This window comes from Syngnathus leptorhynchus, chromosome 3 (genome assembly GCF_054491065.1).
Source record: "Syngnathus leptorhynchus isolate UIUO chromosome 3, UIUO_Slep, whole genome shotgun sequence".
Taxonomy (NCBI): domain Eukaryota; kingdom Metazoa; phylum Chordata; class Actinopteri; order Syngnathiformes; family Syngnathidae; genus Syngnathus; species Syngnathus leptorhynchus.
The window spans coordinates 6,907,296-6,920,977 of NC_141197.1; the positions used below are offsets into that span (position 1 = coordinate 6,907,296).

At 39.7% G+C, this 13,682-nt stretch overlaps 1 protein-coding gene across 1 annotated transcript in view; it reads left to right on the forward strand.

The window, feature by feature from the left end:
• syt7b (synaptotagmin VIIb) overlaps window positions 1-13,682 on the forward strand; it is a 65,505-nt gene that overhangs the window by 44,590 nt on the left and 7,233 nt on the right. Inside the window, exons 7-8 of the mRNA XM_085907190.1 lie at window positions 324-671; window positions 2,770-2,892. Of these exons, the coding sequence (XP_085763316.1) occupies window positions 324-671; window positions 2,770-2,892 (471 nt within the window). The remainder of the gene's footprint in view (window positions 1-323; window positions 672-2,769; window positions 2,893-13,682) is intronic.

Below are 13,682 nucleotides of genomic sequence, written 5' to 3' on the forward strand. Positions count from 1 at the left end.
GGTGATCCGTCGTGGGTGTCAGCTGCTGCTAAGATAGGTTGCAGCTCACCTGTGTTTTTTGTGACATTCCAGCCCTGGTCCACACTGTAACTAAATCAGGTAACCACTGCAAAAAAGAATTCTAGATAGTGTCACCATGCCACCAAAGTGCTATAATTCCATAGCTGAGCTTTACTCCTACTATTGGTCACATCTGTTCTCTTTCTCACCTCTTTCCATTGTTGTTGTTTTTTTTTTAATATGTTTCTTTCTCCCTCAGACTACCATCACAAATTCTATTGTCCTTGTTTTATTGATCATATGTCGCTTGTGTTTCTGTTCAGTTTTGGAGACGCCTCCCTCTCAACTACCTCCACACTGGAGCACATCCCGTCCTCAGCTGTGGCTCGTCCCCGGCCTCTTGTCCGACAACAGAGCCTCCAACAGCCCCTCACCCACCAGCCCCCTCCGGGGCCTAACGACCCCCCAGTCACCTCACAGAGCCTGGGCCAACTACACACGGGTCCAGGTGCTGGGGGCCACCGTGGGGGCCCACGAGGGGTCCGGGGTAGTACGGCTGGAGCCTCCCGATACAGAGGGGGAGGGGCCGGACGCTCCAGGTCGAATCCAGGCAGCTGGGACCACATGATGGAACAGATCCGCAACAGAGGGCTGGACGTCAAGTCGTTCTTGTAAGTGCTGCCGTGACAGTAGTCTGAACTCCTGACGTCTCGAGTCAGGAAATAGCATTGATATTGTTCGAGTTTTCCAGACTACTGGCAGTTCAAGATAGTGAGCATAAAGACCCTACATTTTGCCACACTGATAGATTACAGAGGATATGCTCCATAAAGCAGCTTGACATAAATGCCCCTTCCTCCACAAACTACAAATAGACACACACATGCACATGCTCGATGCTCCTCTCCATCTTCTATTCGCAGTGTCTTGAGGCCAGTGACCTCCCTGCCTACGTGAATCATCATTCAAATAATGCTGGCCACATATAGGGCGTCGGTAGGTGGCACGTCCCTTCGTCCCTGAAACCCCCATTTGGCCAAACACCTCAGTTTTAGAGCCTGAGGAAGAAACACACACTGGGTTCGCGGAGTACCACTGTGGTCAGGGGGGGATGAATAACCAAATGCGGCAGTATAACCAAGTGACTCCAGGTCTGCCATGCAACAGTGAGCCTCTCTTTTCTAATCAATAGAACTGATGTCTTGGTAATGATTTCCGCGCCCTCAGGTCACAGTGCGCGTGTCGTTTCGGGTCATCTGTACAGATCTATTTTCCTTAGCCATGTGCTGGTACTGTTAACAACGCCTTTGTTGGACACTTTTCTTCCTGTCAATATTTCGCCAACAAAACGCCTCCTGTTAGGCAAAGAATTACAATCGGGTAAATAGGCTGGGGAAATGGAAAATTATGCAAAAACTAGCACAACCGATGCAAAAATATAATAATATCCCTTTCATGATTTGGAATAGCTAAGGGAAGACCAAATTCTGCTCCTATGAGACTGTGCCGGCTTGCAGACAGCAATGTCTATAGATGTGCCCTAGAATAAGTCACGAAGCAAAGAAAATGTTCAAAAACCTTTTGTTTTCGTGCGTTCCACAGACGCTTATCATGTTCAACCCACAACCTACGGTATGCTTTGAATTTTCAAATTATCTTGAAAACCTTTCTTTAGACATACATTGAATTTGAATCTCCAACTGAATACATTTAAGCCAAATGTGAGCTGGCTCACTGTTTCTCTGAAGAAGCAGAAATTAATCAAGCATAACATTCAAACACTAAAATGATAGTAATGATTTAATCAATAAATAATGTGCTACAGTATTCTAATTTTTCCTGTAAAATAGTAAAAATCATGAATGAAAAGAATGACATTTTTGCATTTTTTTCTCTCTCTATTTTTTTCATTTATGACTACACATTGAAAGGATTTCTTTTTGCTTCTACCGCAGTAATCATGCTGTTGTAGGGTAATATTGTTTAATTTAATATGGTTTGTGGAAATCGGAAGTTTTTCAGGTAACAACCAACCAACGTTCAGAAAACAACTTCTTTTGTACATGAATATTCTGTATGGTGTGGAAATAATATTTCTGGTGATGGATGTCTCAATCATTGCATGTCTGAAAAGATTGAGACAAGAATGTGTCCACTCTGTAATAAAAGAAACGCATTGGCAAGAGAAATAAGAAGAATGATGTGCAATGTGTTTTCATGGACATTAAAAATACTGATCTACGTAAATAGAACTTGCGTGTTCATGCATCACACTTTCGATCAAAACAAATCACATTGACTTGCGCAGCAAAACATCCATCTGTCCCTTTCTACTTGAAACTTTAGCGTTATTAGAAGCTATCTTCTGAAGCTATCTTCTGAAGTATTTTCTATTCACCTAAAGACTTCTTTCTGAGGTTTTAACAAAATAGTGACCTGATAGAAGAATCCCCCAAACACTTCATGATCATGAAATTACATTGACATTTAGCAATCCAATGATGCAACCACCTGAGTTACTACAAAACAAAGGTAACAATATTGGTGTGAGAAAAAATCTGTGCATTATTTTTAATTTGTACCAAAAAGAAAAATGTAGACACCTGCAGAGGCAATAAAAGACATGACTGTATGGGGACAAGTTTTAGCTTTAATCGTATTGTAAACATACTGCTATTCTGAATAAAATTGGATATGTACAGTCTTTCTGTACTCTGAAATGATATTTGAGTGTATTTATATGTTGGTTTATGTGACGTCTGTGTCCAGTGAGGGGAAGATGGTTGTTCTGTCTCTAGCAATTGGACTGGCCGAACAAGATGACTTCGCTAACCTCCCTGACCTACAGGAAGCGCCAGCAAGCATAGAAAATGAAACCACCCCAGAGAAGAGGTAAATGGACCATAATTAGAAAGTCATTCAGTGGGCTTAAAAAGGTGCCAAGGTGGCTGTGTGTCATAGAAGACTGAATGAGGCCATGCCATAATTGATATTCATTCAGCTCAGGGAGCTACTCTTGTGATGAAACTACTAGGGGTATCAAATTGGCCTTTATGTCGTGAGACAAAACCCATTATGCATTTATTTTACATTGCTATAATATGGTATTTTTGACTCAGTCATTATTTGAATTGTGTCATTAGTCCTACTTCTCATTATAATATACTGTAAAGCTGGGGTTTTTAACTTTTTGGGGGGGGGGGGGGGGGCTAGGCATCACTGTTGACTAGAAACGATTGATGGCTAGGAATCTGAAAATGGGAGCGTGGTATTTTAAAAAAGCATCCGCTAAGGATATCTGACGACCAGGCTGCATTCTCACGTTGGTTATTAGTGAATTCACCAAACCCTTTACTGCACGAGAGAAAAAGAAATAGAATTTACTGCGGTTTCTGCTGGGAGGATGAAATGAGAACAAGGGATGGTTCATCAACAACAAGCAGACGCCATCCGGCATGCTTCTCTTCCTTCTTCCAGTCAAAGCATCCCTACAATTTCCTAATCCAATTACAAATCACACTCGGTCACCTTCACTTCACTAAAAAAACTCTAGCAAGAATCCACTTAAGCAGACTCACTACAGCTTTCATTAATACAGTATTGCAAAGCATTCCCTTCTCCTTTCATCATTCCAATACCAAAAAACAGTCAGTCAGTTATGCGTTTGTATTTTGATGCTTTTTTTTTTCACTACTTTTAGTTCTTTTTTTTTCAAATTTCTCTAAACCCTTCAGTATTGTACGCTGGTGTGCAATCGAGTCAAATGTAAATGTTGAGTCCATTCCGGATAAAATAGTATCGGATTATAGCCAGGTAGGTTAATGCCTGTTTTTATGTCTTCAAACAGACAAGTCATTGAAAGAGGGAGCTTGAGCACCTTTTTTGTTTGCTCCTCATTGTTTGAAGCTCTGTCGAGTAGCTAACTCTAATCACAGGCCCGCCAAGAAACCTTTAGCTCGAGGGGTTGTGTGGCCAAGTCGTCTAGTGTCTTTCCGCATGTAATAACAGCTCTCCATCTTCATCACTGCCCTCTTCCTCATCTCTTGGTCTCTGCACCAGCTTAGCTCCTTGTTAATGTCTACATGCTGCTGGCAGTTTTAGTAGACTGAAAACAATGGATCACAATCTTGAGTATACAGTGTAAGAAGATTTGAGCTACTTTGTGACAGTAAGAGAGAGGGACATTATTGTTTGAGTATGTTTTGCAGAGAAGTATCCATTTAGTAGTTCTTTTGGTTTATTTAAGAAATCAAATGCAGCTCGGAGCAAAATTATTTCCATGATTTCCATCTTCCGTCCCCAACCTGAACACCCTTCCGTTCTCGTTCTGCCGTCCTTATTGATAAAATAATCGTCCCTCATCCCCGTCCGTACTTGTCCTTGAAAAGTCATAGTCCAACAGATGTGAAACCCAATTTGATTAAAATGGTGGCGTGCGTAGATTTAAAGCATACGGCGACTGCCAAAAAGCTTTGCAAAGCCTCACATTCACTTTTTGTTAGTTGTGTTTTGGCCCATGATTTTTTTGTGGCCGTTTAATTACGTTGTGTGTTGATCAGGTCTGTGTGGGAGGTCTCCAGCTGCTCCCCCCCAATTGGTGGCCCTCAACTCACCAATCAGTGCAAGGGAGAGTGGCCTGATCGCTAACTGTGCCGTGTGGCTGTGTTGTCTTGCTCCACACCTACACATCTTTGTTAGACCCTCCTTCCCATGCCACCATGGGGATCGGGTCGTAACAATTAAGGTCTCGTCTGTAATTATGGAGAGTGTGTGTGGGTCTAACATATACGTATATGTGAAGGTGTAGAGTTTGGCAATGAGAAAAGGTTCTGCTCCTAAAGTGGTTTGGGTACAACAAGATGAGGGACACACACACACGCACAAACGGGGCTAAATGACACTAGCATGACACTATACCTCATGAAATGAACCCGACTACCTGAATTGAGTGGATAAATGAAATAACGACAGATGTTGTAAAGGTCCTAGTACACACGACGAAATGATTATTGATGGCTATTATGATGCGCTAACGCAATGCACTTAAACAAAAGGCAGCCCTACAAACACACACACAAGAAGTATAAGGACTGACTGACACGAAAACGCACACGCAACATAGCCAGCTGGTGATCAGAGCAGCGAGAAGAGATCCACACGTGAAGGACAAGCAGGGATGCAGCCCCCCAATGGGAAATGAGAGTGTACACAGATGGGGGGACAATTGAAAACCCACTTCAGTCGTAGCTTAGTCTGTTTCTTTAAAAAAAAAAAAAAAAAAACCTTCTCATCTGGCCACAAAATCGGCATCCATCTGAGACGGACTGTTCCGTCCCATGGATGGAATGCCCGTCACTGACAGTACATTTCAACAAGCCTGCTATAAATCCTCTCTTTCTGGGAAATATAGAGTTGTGTTTTTATTAAAATGGTTCGAGAGAGGTGTAGATCTTTATTAATCATTAATTTGGTGGCTGTAATTGTGAGTGCTGTTTTACTGCACCAAACACAGTGAGCTCATCAGCAATAACTTCCAAGTGACAGAAGTGAAGCTATCACAATCTATCATAGAAGATTTTCTGAACAAATGTTCAGGGTCACATCTCGTATTCGTGCAAGAAGATTAGAACGGTACGGCCGTAATTTGTCATACAGTAAAGACACACACCTTAAGAACTGAAAAGGTTTCTCAATCCTCACAATTAGCCTTAGCTGTACTAACTAAATACCTAGCAATAGCAATAAAAAGATCAATTGTTGTCTATTGTCTCATACCCATCTTTTGATGACAAATATAAAAATGTCATATTGTTAGTCGGCCAAAAACTATAGGCTGCAAAGGTTCACCAAATATTTTGACAGACGGTCTGTACTTTTCTTGCCGCGAGAGAATTTTCAAAATTTCCTCTGAACAAGTAAAAAATACAAAAGCTATAGGCAAATATCTGATGAAAGTTTTGCAAACATTTGCGACCTTGTGGGTAACCCGACACGGACGCAAAATTCGCTGCCTTTGAAAACATTTGCATTTATTTGCTGCTCAGTAGGATAGGGGCTTTACTGTGTTTGACTGACTCAACCAAAACTGACTAAAGACCTTTGCAGAACTGGACACAATCAGACACCTGCAGATAACTGTGATGGGACCGCCGACGCTGTTTGGCTTATTATCAGCACAGAAAGCAGTCGTTGCACAGCTAAGCTGAATCTTAATGAGCTCAGACATCCGCCACACAGAGCGTGCAATCGGGAAATGAATATCAGTATATTTCAAAGAGCCCACTGGCCCTGGACGACCTCAAAGCTCAAACATTTCATTTCAAACATTCATGAATTTGTCACAACACAACAACATTTTCACATTCTCACTTTTATATTCAACGACATATTTTGTTATAAATAAAATTCTTCACACAGACGCCTGGAAATCTATGTTATATAGGCTCCAGTTGGTTGAAAAAAAAATAATTAATAAGGACACTGTCAAGGAGTTCAGACAGATCACCAAAACGAAACTGATGGATTCTCATCTAGAGGACATTTTGTAATCCACCTGAACAGATAGCAGAAAGGGAACAGTCTCCTAATAAAACAGTGTCCACGTTGCTCTTTGATAGTAACATCCAATTTTTGCCAGAAAGACAAAGAAAGATAGAGACAATCACAGACCATGTCCTCAAATGCCATAAAAAGAGCTGATGTAAAAGTAAGTAGTTAGTGGCCTCAGTCGAAATCATGTTCTGTTACCAGCTGAGTTGCAACTGCGTATTGTCAATCAGCCACGATGTTGGTTCCTCCTTTTATCGGAGAGCAAATCCAACACTGAGCCAGTAATCACAGTGCGTCAAGCCTCATAACGACGCTCCAGGCTGGCCAGTGGCCTGAGATGAGAAAAAAAAGTAGGTCAGCAATAAATGTTAATAGGCATGTTAAAAAACAACAACATTACAACTAATTTTGAAAACCCGAGATTACTCCCTTGTTTGTGATTTCAATTAGAAGAAAATCAAAGCATCCAACAAAGGTGTATTAATGAGGGTGATGGCAAGAAACACTTCTTTAATGGGTTAAAAGTTTTCACCTCCATACAAACACATAAGTGCAAATGGATATAAAACGTAAACAAGAGCAAGCCGTTCAACCACGACGGACGACTCCATTATTCGTATTAGCTTGTGTGGTGAGGCGGCAGCGACCGGTGATTTGTTTCCTTCAGTGGGGAGCGCTGAGTGGGCTGACATGGAAGCATAGGTCTCATCCATCATGGGACATGGAAGGGTTATTTTGCTCCGTGGTATCCCAGGGTGGTTTAGGTGATCAACATGACCTATGGATGTATGTTTATGGAGAACCCCCTTGGCAACAAGGGACTTCCTGGACCCCTCATGTCCATTCCCTTTACTGATCAGCTTTCCATTCAGCTCTCAACTGTGGCTGACAACTTTATTATTTTACGAGAGATTATCAAAAATATTAGTGATTAATGGTATTGAATAGGAATGGGTGAGTAACGATGGTAGGTATGGTACAATTTTATATTTTACGAGAGATTATCAAAAATATTAGTGATTGATGGTTTTGAGTAGGAATGGGTGAGTACCGATGCTAGGTATCAATTCCGATATTGGCCTTATTTCAACGTATCGGAACTTGTGCCGGCAGCCGATACCAGTGGACACCCTCTTGTGGTCGTTTTATGATCAGGAATTGGACATTACAAATGAGAACAATAAAAACATTACTTTCATGCAATTATACTGATAATGTCAGATAGATATATAAGAATTCATTTTCAATTATCTGAAATTGATTTTCAAAGGATTTTTTTTGGTATCAAGATTTGGTACCGGTGACTACAAACTGTTGAGTCTCGTACTGGTATTAATATGAAAAATGTGGGATCAAACATCCCTCATATTGAGCTTCAAAAGAGTACAAAAATAAATTTTGCCAATAACTCTTCACATGCAATATTTTGACAACTGAGCCAGATACTTTCAGTTTTTCTTTGTTTAATGACACAAGCAAACCTCATTCACATTTAGACCTGGACAAGGAAGCACGGACTTAGGTTTTATATTTGGCATCATAAAGACAACACATTGCCGCACAATACACATATTTTAATACCTCATCCTAAATGATAAATTACTATAATTTGGACATATGATGACTTATGAAGAGACAAAGCTTGTCTTATCTGTCATATTTAAAATATCTTTTGATCCATTGCTCTCTCATTCTACCCTTCTGTTAGCTGTGTCCTTCACTCTTTTTTTTATATTCATCCATCTTTTTCATACGCTGGGGATGGTGATGCTTGTGATGGCATGCTCTCACAGCACAACTGGGCTGTCAGCATAGATGACTGTCACTTTTGCCAGAATGATGAATCTGCCCTATTGCTGCACATCTTAAAAAGAAAATGATATTCCTCCGTGCACAATTTCCATGCATGAATTTACAGTGTTAGCAAAAAAAAATAAGAAATAAACGATGGCTTGAGCATCTTGGGGCAGTGCATCCACTATAAACACACGGAGGTTATACACCCTTTTGTCACAGCTGTTTTTGATCAATTATATGGAGCAAGGGGCATGCAGAGAATTTTGGACCGGCAGATGCTTCAAGGTGAAAAGGGGGGCACAATATTGTAGGAACGTGAATTTAATGTGTGCACAAAATGCTAATTTGTGGCCTTTTGGTACAATTTGTAGTTCATTACTGAACAGTTGGGGTAGAAAATCAAGACTTTCTGTGTTGAAAATAATGGCTAAAAACAATGGGTACAGTTGTAAGATTGAATTTCCTGGCAACTTTAGACCCGCAAATAAATAAAAAAAATTGTGAGATTTGTTCTAATATCCTTAGAGAATGATTATTACAAGGCTGCACTTGCGCACATCATTTTTGATGAGAATTGTTTCGGGTTTTTAGACATGGAGTTGTCGTAGAAGTCGTATTAGAGGCTCAAAAGTGGCTTTCAGCCATTGAAAGTATAGAACTCCATCTGATCAACTCTTGGAATGCCTGGTGTCAGAGTTACACCGTCCATGGATATTTAGCCTGACGGAACTTGATTGACAGAAACACGATCTTTTGTGACTCAAGTTAAGTTAAGGCTTAAGTTCCATCAATTGTTCATTCAAGGCATTTATGAATCTGCTTGAACATGACCAAAGGAGAGCTGCGGTGTTTTTCAAAAAGGTCAGCAAGAGTTTACATGTAAGTATGAATAGAGTCAAAAAGGATGTTCCGACTCTTTGCCATCTCCTCTTTGGACTTTATATTATTTTAAACATGCGCCTCGCTGCTCAGCATACTTGGCTTTTAATGCCCCTCTTTAAAGGGTCCGGTAGCCATGGTTACCTGTGTAAAATGCATGATGATAGTGAGGACAACCTTAAGTTGGTGCACATATTTCAGTAGTCATGGTTACATCAACCTATAAGGATAAATTATGTAAGTAGTGGGGGTTTTTCCCGCGAAGTCCCAAGCAAGCAAAAAGAGCCAAGACACAGCTGCAGATGTTTGAAGCATGACATTCTTTGAGGTCAAATATTAAATAAAGGCAGGTGTTGACTTGATGTAAACAACCTCATCAAATTGATAAAAACAGTCATGAATTTTATATGGGTAATTAAATAGTATTTGTGCTGATGGATTGATTGTTATTTTGCACGTAAGTGCAGTGCAATATTTTTTCTCAGTGTCGAGTGGTGTCAAAATTTGTATTTTAATAGGTAACTTCAACTCCCACGGAACGAATATGTGTTACAGCTGAAGTTGTTGTGGAAGCACGTTATAAATAAAGATGAGTTGCGTTGAGAGTCCACATGGATTTTTTACACTTCAACAAACACAATTGTCCTGGAATGCAAAAATATGTTTTGCTATAATGAATGGCAAAATGTGTTTCACTATTATCTGTGTCAGTACGGGGGGGAGAGATATCTACCATTTATTTTTATTGAAGGTTGTGTGTTGACAATCTCTGGCCAGTTATTTACGTAATTCAAATGATTTCTTCTATTTATATAATGAGTCCTCATTGCAGAGCTAGTACTTTAGGCTATATAATGTTAGGCCTCTGTATAGTTCTCTAAATGTTTTTCAGCAATACTGACAAAAAATATCAACCTGATTTTGGATTCTGGGGTTGTAACTGTCACTTTTCTACTGTATATTTGACTTTTTCACTCCAAGCCGAAATAAAAACTCCAACAGAACTACACACAATGGATTAAAATAATCCCTGTTGTTATTTCAGTGCTCATCCTTTTCATTACGTTATGTGACTAAATGTTGGGAAATGATGATCTCGAACCATCTTGTGCAGGATTGGCTTCATGGACAGCATGTGGCCATCTAAGTGGGATTATGAAAATAATGCACATCTCCACTGAAACAACACTACAAAATTGTATGTGTGCTTGTGCATGTGCGTTTATGTAAGCGTGATTGTCCTTGTGGTCTCTGGTGTGTGTGTGCTGGCTTCTGATTTAATGGGGTTGAGTGACTTCTCATTGATCTTAGCACTTCTACAAGTAGGAAATTATTGACTCTTGGGCTCGAGATCCAGTTGACAGGCATATATTATGTCCTCTATTGCCAGCAGTGAACGGGTTTCCATTCCTTAGGCCAGGGGTTTTCTACTGGTTTTGTCCAAGGGACCACCATTATAACCAAGAAACAACTTTAGCCGAATATTATTTCATTTTGCATCAAAGGAGGATAGACCTTTACAGGTCTATTTGCATCTGTCTGTCTATTTTGGGAATCTCAGCTACATTTGACACAATTTGGATATGTAGATGATTCACAAAATTAGCTGGAAAATAAATCAAGTGTAAATAAAAAAAAATCCATTTTATTTTGAATAATGTTACAATTATTTTCACAATCCCTGCCTTAGGCTAAAGCAATACTGCTTTGACAGGAAATGGCTGTCTGAAAGTTGAAGCGAGATGCTAACAGCAGCTCTCTATTTTGTTTGTTGTGTTCCAGTTTAAAATGTTCTAAACCTCTAATCTTATATGAATATTTGGAAAATTCCATTGGGTTGTCCACTGATCATATTATTTATCATTTTAATCTTCTCAAAACACCCATCCCATTTGTCCGCTGTTGTGTTTGATGCAAGAAATGTTGGGAAAAACTCATATAGTAGTTTCATGAAAACAACATAACACAGTCCAGTCATAAATGCAACCATTCACTACAGATTTTTGTTGTTGTTAGTATTGGATGCCAACATGAATGCATATTTCCCATTTTTATTTGAACCCCACGGTATTGAAAAATACCACTCAAACTATTGCTAAGCTACCCATGCTTGTAATAAGACACCAAGTGGTCCGTAAACGCACGTAGCAAAGGTCTGGAGGAAGTCAGGGGACCGGTGTGTCAACCTCCTGATCTATTTGTTTATTGGACATGTGTTTCAAAATGGACAGCAATGCATTTTGAATTCAGCTTCTCTGACCTGCAGATGACAGTGAAGAAACACACCGTGACAAATCAATTTTTTCTCCTCTTCATTGGGTCAGCATCGTCTCCTCTGTGTTTCTCTCATTCGCTGGCACTCGCTTTTACTTGTCTCCTTATGGTACAACCCCCGTCCGTCCATCTAGTAGCATTCCCTCTCCAGCTTTCTCGTATTTGTTTTGCCTAATATGACATGGCAATTTGCTTCCTTTTTTTTCATCTTGTTCTCTTGTTTCATCTGAACAAAATCTGGGCTGTTTTGTTCCCTAAGCTTTCTCCGTGAAATTTCTCTCCGTTAGGTACGCACTGTGATTTGCTTGTGTGACTGTGTATTTGGCACTCTCTCGATAGTTATTATATCTTTTTTCTATTTTCTAGCTTTGTGAGTTTACTTTTAGAACGATGTGAACCTATAATTCAACTCCGACCCTGTGCACTCTTTTCTCTATATTTCTCAGTTATGTGGCAAAATGGAAAGTTAGTTGTTGGGGTGAAAGAAGGAAAAGCTAGTGTCTCTTGAAAAATTGTTAGTCGTTGTAAAATGTATTTGAACCGACATGTTGCTTTTTGTTTTTATCATCATGATCACAATGTATGAGTGCATCTGAATGAATTCAAATAGCGCACCGGACTATAAGGCGCACCTTCAATGAATGGCCCATTTTGAAACTTTGTCCTTATATAAAGCGCACTGGACTATAAGGCGCACCATTAATGCATCATGTCAGATTTTTAATCCAAATCAAATCATTCTCCATTTTACCTTTTTTATTTCAACTTCAGACGCAACAAGTTACTTTATAATCACAAAATAATGATCCATAGTCTTTTAGATTCATAATTCATAGTCTTCAGCAGGCCACTTATGATTGATTTCATGACACAATGCTTTGGGCCAGTTTAAATTTAGGAATTTGGTCCATATATAAGGCGCACCGGACTATAAAGCGCACTGGCGGCTTTTGAGAAGATTTTAGGTTTTTAGGTGCGCCTTATAGTGCGGAAAATACAGTAATGCAGAAAATAAAGCTGAATATTCAACTGCTATTCATCAAATACTTAAATTGGACTAGTAAAAAGATCTTACCAATCAGTGCACTCACTGTGATATCGTAGTGACCAGAGAGGGTCATGAAGCACATACTCTCCTTGACGTTCCCCCTTGGTCGCTCTAATCCAGGAGAGCAGGCTCATGATGAGGAATGTCATCTCTTGTCAGCTTTGGAATAAAACTCCCGGGTCTCTCCTCTACAGTTCATAAAGCAATTGGATATCCTCAGGCTCTAGCCTACCGTTGTGCTGAACTGAATGGTACTACTGTTGATGGAGAACTGGTACTCAGAGGAACTCCACAACATGTTTCCTATTTTAGAAAAGAGAATGTCAGACAAGTACAGTACATCTTTTGTGCACGTTCAGGTCCTACGGCTCACTGTCTGTCATTCAGGGATGCAGGTCACTTTGTCCCTCTCGCTCTGTCTCACGGGCATGGCCACCCACGTCTTGAAATGGTGCGACTGTGTTACAGCATCTGTCTCTACAGATAAATCAGGCAGCTTGGCACACTCGGTGGCTGCCACCTTTGAAGTTAAGAACTTTTTGGTGTTCATTTTTATGTGCAACATAAAAAGTCATGTATTGTTTTTAGGTCAGTTGAGTTGGCACAACAATAATTTATATTCTGTGTTTCTGGGTTTGAAACTTATTTATGGCCTGTTTTATTTGTTTCTGGGGTTGCCATTAACAATTAATTCATAGTTGTAATTCATAGGTCTTATGCTGCTCTGCTGTCATAACATTTGATCAATCCATCAAAAATGTTTGCAATAGTTCAATATCTAAAAAAAATCCTGTAACAGGCAATCCAGTCAGATTATTATTCTTTGCTTTGAACATTCTTTATTAATTGACAATTGAAGGCCAAAAATAAAGTATAATAATTATAATAATTGTAATAATAATAATAATATGTGATCTGTTCGATGAAGAAACAGTATGACAACTTCATATCACAATATACAGTAACTACATTTATCACAGTAATTGGTATGATTAGAACATTGTTGAAAGAGATCCAAGGGAGAAATTCAATCTTGCACGCTACAACCACAACGAGCCGATAACACTATAAGAGCACGACTCAAATAATCCTCGTTTGTGAGACGCTGAACGTGCTGGACCAAAGATATAAATGG